This window comes from Oryzias melastigma, linkage group LG23, assembly GCF_002922805.2.
Source record: "Oryzias melastigma strain HK-1 linkage group LG23, ASM292280v2, whole genome shotgun sequence".
Classification (NCBI taxonomy): domain Eukaryota; kingdom Metazoa; phylum Chordata; class Actinopteri; order Beloniformes; family Adrianichthyidae; genus Oryzias; species Oryzias melastigma.
In genome coordinates this window covers 10316277-10323517 of record NC_050534.1, presented here as the reverse complement: position 1 = coordinate 10323517, position 7241 = coordinate 10316277, and the positions used below count along the sequence as shown (strand labels likewise).

General features: G+C 38.5%; 1 protein-coding gene across 1 annotated transcript in view; it reads left to right on the top strand.

The window, feature by feature from the left end:
- Nucleotides 1-6958, top strand: part of yaf2 (YY1 associated factor 2) — a 25879-nt gene extending 18921 nt beyond the window's left edge. Inside the window, exons 3-4 of the mRNA XM_024291787.2 lie at nucleotides 1010-1165; nucleotides 2718-6958. Of these exons, the coding sequence (XP_024147555.1) occupies nucleotides 1010-1165; nucleotides 2718-2970 (409 nt within the window). The 3' untranslated portion in view covers nucleotides 2971-6958. The remainder of the gene's footprint in view (nucleotides 1-1009; nucleotides 1166-2717) is intronic.
- Nucleotides 6959-7241: the final 283 nt, after the last annotated feature.

Below are 7241 nucleotides of genomic sequence, written 5' to 3'. Positions count from 1 at the left end.
AGACAAATAGATCCATGAACGTCTTTGTTCTCTTCGTCTGAGCTGAAATCTGGATCAAAACTATACGACTGGATGGCTCCAATAGTGCTCCCTATTTTTGTGTCAACAGTAATGTTAGTTTGGGGCTGTGAGGGGCTGTAAGCAACAGGGAGAGAGTGTAAACAAACATGATGGGAAATGGGGGCAGGCTCACTCTGTTCCAACAGTTCCCACCCACAACTCAGAAGTGAAATTCTGATAAACTCCTGTCGTTCTGCAGAAACTATGTCCTAAATAACAACAGTTTTTGTTTGTTTTGGCTCAACACGTCATAATCAGAAGAACACTTGGAACACTTTTACTAAATCTCAAAAGATGATCAGAGCAAGATTTTAAAGTGAACTTTAGTCTATATTTATAAATTCTGTTGATTACAACAATAGTAAGTTTGAAACCCTCTAAAGACGTTCAGGAACAAGAAGAGACTTGAACAAGTCGATGGGGTGTGTTGGTCTCCAGTAACTTTGGTAAAGCTCTTTTTTCTAAAATAAAAACTGGACTCATGATTGAGATGAGAACCACAGGAGCCTCATCTGGTCTCTGTCGACCTGGATAAAATCAGATTTCCTATACTTGTCAGTGTAAGTGAACATGGTTAAAAGCTCCACAAAGAAATCCACAACACTTGGTGTATTCTGATAGTGATATGTTTTAGAAAAGACCAAGCTTCTTTTCAGAATGTATTCTTTTTATATATTTGGAAATCCAAGTGTATCTTTGAATTCCTCTGCACAGATCTCATACTCCCACAATCCTGTGCATGTGTTCGATATCTCATTTTAGCAATGTGTTTCTTTTCTGCAGCCGGTGTTAAGCACACTCCAGCACCACCACACTAACTGGCACTGGCAGCGATTATTGACTCTCGATTACTGTGCTGGGCTAGCATGAAGCCATATGTTCACTCCGATTTTCCCTCCCATTAATCTGCCACCCCCTCTCTCCCGCCTTCCTTTTCTGTCGGATGCAGGAAGCCTCGTCCCGTCTCCCAACTCGTCTCCCAGCAGCAGGTAACGCAGCAGTTTGTGTTGCCGTCCCAGCCCAAAAAAGAGAAGAAGGAAAGGGTCGAGAAGGAGAAGAGTGACAAAGAGCCGGCACTCAAGAAAAACAGTCATAAGAAGATGAGGTAAACAACTGTCTCCTTCAGGGACCAACAGGGGGCGCTCTGAAGGATCTTGTTGATATTCCATTTTTGTTTTTGAGTGACACACAATTTGAGAACTTTAAATGTAGTTGACCTTTTAATTTGTGAAAGAATAAAATGTTTATGAATGTAAAGTGTTTGTTGACATAAATAAATATTAGTTTTTTTGTGTAAGACTTTCATTGAAATGTTGCGGTCAATTCAAATTCAGTTCAAGAATTCAAGAAAATAAGTTAGCTTTTACATTGGGGTTGAGTTGTCCATATTGGGCTACATAAATATGTTTTTGTTGGACAAACAAGCTTATTTGAACTGTGGCTCAAACGAGCAAACCTCTAATTAGCCTAAAAATGTTTGTTTCGATTAACTTGTAAGTGAATCTTGGTGTGGTTCGGCAACAGTGTGAATGCAAACGGACCCCAAAAAAGTTTGCTTTTACATTGGGATTCTGTTGTCCACATTGGACAACATAAATATGCTTCTTTGTTGGATATAAAAGCTTTTTGGAATTTTTAATTAAACACGCAAACCTCTAGTTAGCTTTAAAAAATATTAGCTTTTACTCACTTGCAAGCGAAGCTTGGTATGGTTCGGCAACAATGTCGATGCAAACGGACCACACACCCCCAAAAAAGTTGGCTTTTACATTAGGGTTGAGTTGTCTAAATTGGACCACATAAATATCTGTCTTTGTTGGATTTACAAGCTTATTGGAACTGTGGATCAAACGAGAAAACCTCTTGTTAGCTTAAAAATATAAGTTCCAATTCACTTGCAAGCAAACCGTGGTACAGTTCGGCAACAGTGTAAATGCAAATGGACCAAACCAACAATAGGAATTAATTTAGACACCATTTATTTCAAGAACAAGTAACTTGGAAGATAAAATGTTGGAAATCCTACACTGCTAAAGAGAAGGCAGATTCCTAAAATATCTCATCCATTAAAGGGCTGTATTGAGGAGCATAGGCATTTATGTTCTGGACAGATAATCTGACTCCACCTAATAATTACCCCTGGAGTCATACAAGTTCATTGACTGACTGAAGTTTGCCCTGCGCACCTCAACACTGCTGAAAGTGGCAGATTAGGCAGGACAAGACTCTGTTGACCCCCTATGTTCTTGAAATTGCCGCAACGCTTCAATCGTTTAAGCTGTTAACTTGAGTCCACGGAATCCACAAAGCATTTCAGTGCAAAGCAGCTTTTTCTCTGCTTCAAAAACAGTTGTAGTTAAGTTAGTTTAAGAGTTATGCTAGTTCAAAGAATCTGTTATTTCCTGATGCCACCAATTGCTCTAGTATTAAAAAGTTGTTTGCTTCAGTGTCCACATACTTGCCGGCCAAAACCACCCTAAGAAGGCCAGAATTTAAAATCAAAACACTTAGAACTGTCCTCCTGTGGTCGTTTGAGGTACTGCAACATTTGGTACTTTTTTTATTTTTTTTTTATGTCTTACATCATCAAATTTGTATCATTATTGGTTGTTTTCAAATAGCTGACCAACCTGTCTCCGTCTTTTCTTTCGTGTTAGGCCCCGATTAAAAAACATCGACAGGAGCAGCGCCCAGCACCTGGAGGTGACGGTTGGAGACCTGACGGTCATCATAACGGACTTTAAGGAGAAGGCCAAGCCGTCTGCCACCTCGGCCACTTCCTCCGGTTCCGCCTCGTCGGCCGATCACCACAGCCAGAACGGCTCCAGCTCGGAAACCACAGAGAGGGGCCTCTCCCGCTCGTCGTCGCCTCGAGGAGAAGGAGGCTCGGTCAACGGGGAGTCCCACTGAGTCGGAAACGCATCCCCCCGGATCCCCCACATGTTCCTCATCTTTCTGCAGTTCCACATGTTTTTTTTTTTTTTGTTCCTAACTCTTACCTCAGGTGGACCTTGTTTTCATCTGACCCGGCGTGTTAAGTCTGCTGAAGGATTCTCCTCACAGGTGGAAGTCCGTAATTCTGGAGCCTCACAAAACGCCTTTTTTTTTAGGCAAACGAAATATTTTGTGAAATCGAAAAAGGATGCCAGTCCCATGTAGAGCCGCCAGAACCTTTACTTGTAGACCGTTACATCCTAATGTGAGGCTTCCTCAGAACTGACGTATGGATAAGTCTAGAAGGTTTGGACACACTTTGGACAGAGCTGGATCCTCCTCTGGAAATGTGGCAACGGGCCATCAGAGTGACCATTCTTCTTCTGTTTTCTGGCTGGAAACTTTATTCATCTAATGAACAAAAACAATGTGTTTTTATAAAGATGTCTCTACACTGACACCAAACCCTCACTCTTTCGTAATCTTGATACTCAATGCTTTTCCTTCTGGATTGCCTCTGGTGTCGGATGACTTTTCCGTAGAGCGTGTGCTCCTTGCTCTGTGTGAAGCATTTACATGTAATCTGAAACAGGTTTGATCATGAAGAAGTGATTGTAATTTGAATATTTAGATACCAGTTAGAATGATGTAGAGATTTGAAAGTTAAAACTGAAGGTTTGGAGTGTTCCTGTTTTCCAGATCTCCTATAAGAAACTTGATTCATATTAAAAAACGGTTATTATTCTGACTGTCACGTAGACCATATTGACACCACTGTTTTTTTTTTTAGCTAATTTACCGCATTTTCCACACTATAAGGCCACTATCTAAGAATTGCCTATTTGTGAACTTTTGTCATAAATATGACCCATCAAACTATAAGGCCATTAAGCAGGAAAAACTTCAGTCAAACTTTATGTACTGCATTGACAGTAATTCTACAACTTGTTTGTACCATGCTACATGTTAGCCACGGTATAGTATTTCCAATACGTGTAACACCCAACATTGTTTGTAACACAAAATAAAACAAATTAATGCCTGAAAAACCAAACATTACTGTGACACTAACTACGCTAACTCGCAACCTTGTTAGCAACAAAACAGTCTGACAGTGCTACACGTTAGCCGTGTTAGCGTATTTACAACAACCCTCAATATTTTTAGTAACGCGTAAAAAAAAAAAAAAACAGACACAGCTACACTTTAGCCGTGTTAGCGTATTTATAACAACCCCCAATATTGTTAGTAACGTTTAAAAAACAGTTCGACACTGCTACACGTTAGCCGTGTTAGCATAACGACCCCCAACCTTTTTAGCATCGCTTAAAAAACGGACACTGCTACACGTTAGCCGTGTTAGCGTATTTACAACAACTCTCAATATTTTTAGTAACGCGTAAAAAAAAAAGACACTGCTACACGTTAGCCGTGTTAGCAAAATGACAATAACTCCCAACCTTTGTTGCATCGCTCAAAAAACAGACACTGCTACACGTTAGCCGTGTTAGCGTATTTATAGCAACCCCCAATATTGTTAGTAATGCGTAAAAAAACAGTTTGACACTGCTACACGTTAGCCATGTTGGTGTATTCATAACTCCCAACCTTGCTAGTAACGAGTAATTACACAGTTCAACACTGCTACACTTTAGCCGTGTTAGCGTATTTACAACAACCCTACCCTTGTTAGTTCCATGTACCAAAAAACAGTCTGAACCTGCTACATATTAGCTCTGTTAGCATATCCCCAACCTTTTTAATATCAAGTAAAAAAAACGATCCAACACTGCTAAGTGTTGGCATCTTTACAACAACCCCGAACCTTGTTAGTAATAAAAAAAAAAACAATCCGACACTGCTACTTGTTAGCCGAATTATCGTAGATACAACAACCCCCAACCTTGCTACATGTTAGCCATGTTGGCATATTTACAACCACCCCTAACCTTGTTTGTAACTTTTAAAAGTAACATTTTGTTAGAGCGCCATTTACCTCTCAAAATCACTTTGACATCAGTAAACACAACTAGAAGTAACTCATGTAAAAGTCGTTCTGGATTATAAGAGGCACTGTCGTTTTTTGCAAAGAATGAAGGTTTTTAAGTGCGCCTTATGGTGTGGAAAATACAGTAGTCTATTGTAGTTTGACAAAAAAGTTGCCCTGAATGATATGTCCTTCTGAAATTGAAGCACTGGTCTTGGTTGACTTAAAAAAAAAAAGAAGAAGAAAAGGAGTCATCACACTACAAAAACCTTAGATTTCTTTGGCGTTCACCTGTTCCCCTTAATGCTACAGCAGTTAGCATAGTTCAACTCAGTTCTTTCAACAGGATGCGCAAAAAGAAAAAAACTAGTCAAATTTTGAGGTAATAGAATGTTTAAAGATCTTGATGCGTTGTGTCCGAATTCCCTCACTACTTAATGTCCAGTTCCCTAAAAATATACCAGAAGTTTCTAGTGTGGATCAACGGTCACTAGATTGGCAAATATAGACCACAATCCATTGCGTTTCAACAATTTCTCATCGATAAATACATTTTTTTTTTCCAAATCAGCTTTATTCAGCTTTATCTATTGAGATTTATAAATATTCTTTGTAAAAATTTCAAAAAAGGTTTTTCTTCGGAAAATTGGTGATGTCATATTTGTCAATAAAAGAAAATAGTGAGCATTGTGTCCAAATTACGAGATCGATCGACACAATACAGTCTTAGGGGTTGGGGCAGGGGTGGGCAGACTTTTCGATTTGTGGGGCACAAAAAGTTCTAAAATTTGATTGAAGCGCTAGACCAGGAGCAGATACGTGGAATGTTTTGGGAATCCGCCTTAAAGAAATAACATGCAATCTTCATGTGTCTCTGATATTGTTCAGGGGGCCGGACCAGACGTGGACGTGCCCACCCCTCTGCGTTAGGGAGTAATTGAGGAATTCGGACATAGCCTGAGTCTCATGTCATGTTTAAACTGTTGTATCCTGTTTACATATGATGATTAGACCTACACCATGTTTGCCACTCAAAACATCTTAATATAAATGTTCAAATATAAAACTTCTTTCATTTCTGCTTTTAGTTGATGTGCTTTTAATTTTACGACCTTATAAGGTCATCACCTTCCTTTTCGAAGACACTTGGACTTGGTCAGCGAAAGAAGGAAGACTGACTCGACGGAACTGCATTCGTTTGACGTCTCGGTGGAAAAGCACAGGAGACAGATCCTGCCTCATATCCCCCCAAACTGCCCCCTTTTTTTGGATACCAAATGGGGAGAAAAAAACAGACTTCTTGGATGAACTTTTTCCAACCATAGGGGGGAATTTTGAGTTGGACTGGTAAAGCAGAGATTTAGAGGATATTTAACTCTCAAAGAACAACACAGTACACAGTAACTTATAAAACCTGTAGAATAAATACAAAGATGACACATATTTCTAAATATTGTACTACAACTTTTTTTGTTTTTTTGATGTGGTGTTATTACCTATCATTTCAGTGTTGTTGAGATTTTTACCAAATAATTTAGCACACATCCTGAGAACTGTCATGGCATGATGATATTAAAGTCTTGAGTATATATTGTGGGACAGGCTGTGTTTATTAGTTAGTATTGTTAAATGTGGTTCCTTGTTTATTGTGTTTTATGTCACGTTCACTACTCTAGCTGGGACTAGGTGTGTGAACTGGAGAAAGGACTGTTTGAGCAAAAAGGAAAAGTTACCTAAGATGATAAATTGTCACTTTTTAGTTTAGTTTTCCACTGATTTTTTTTTTTGAACATGTGTGAACTTGTCTGTTTTTTAAAAAAGTTGCAAACTAGAAGAGTTTTGTCAATTATTATTGTGTATTGAGTTTATTTTGCCTTTTTTTTGCAGCTTTTGACTTCTTTACATTGTGTTTGGATCATAAATAATTGTGCCTATTTTTCTCATTAGCATACAATTAAAGTTATGGTTAAAATTAAAGTATTTTGGGGGATTTTTTTTAAATATATATATAATTGAGTAAATTTCTGGAAAATTTAATTTAGGGGAAATCGTCAAACACCAAATTTTACACACACACAAAAAAAGTTGTAAAGTACGGAGCCCCTAAAAGGACACAAAGAAAAAAAATCTCATGTGCACCTCATAGAAACTGGTGAGCACGAGAAACTTTTTTTATTCCGATGTCCCATTTTTTAAATATTTGTCTGATTGCTGAAAGCAATCAGAGTATGTTGTTGTAATTCTTTATTATATTTTATTC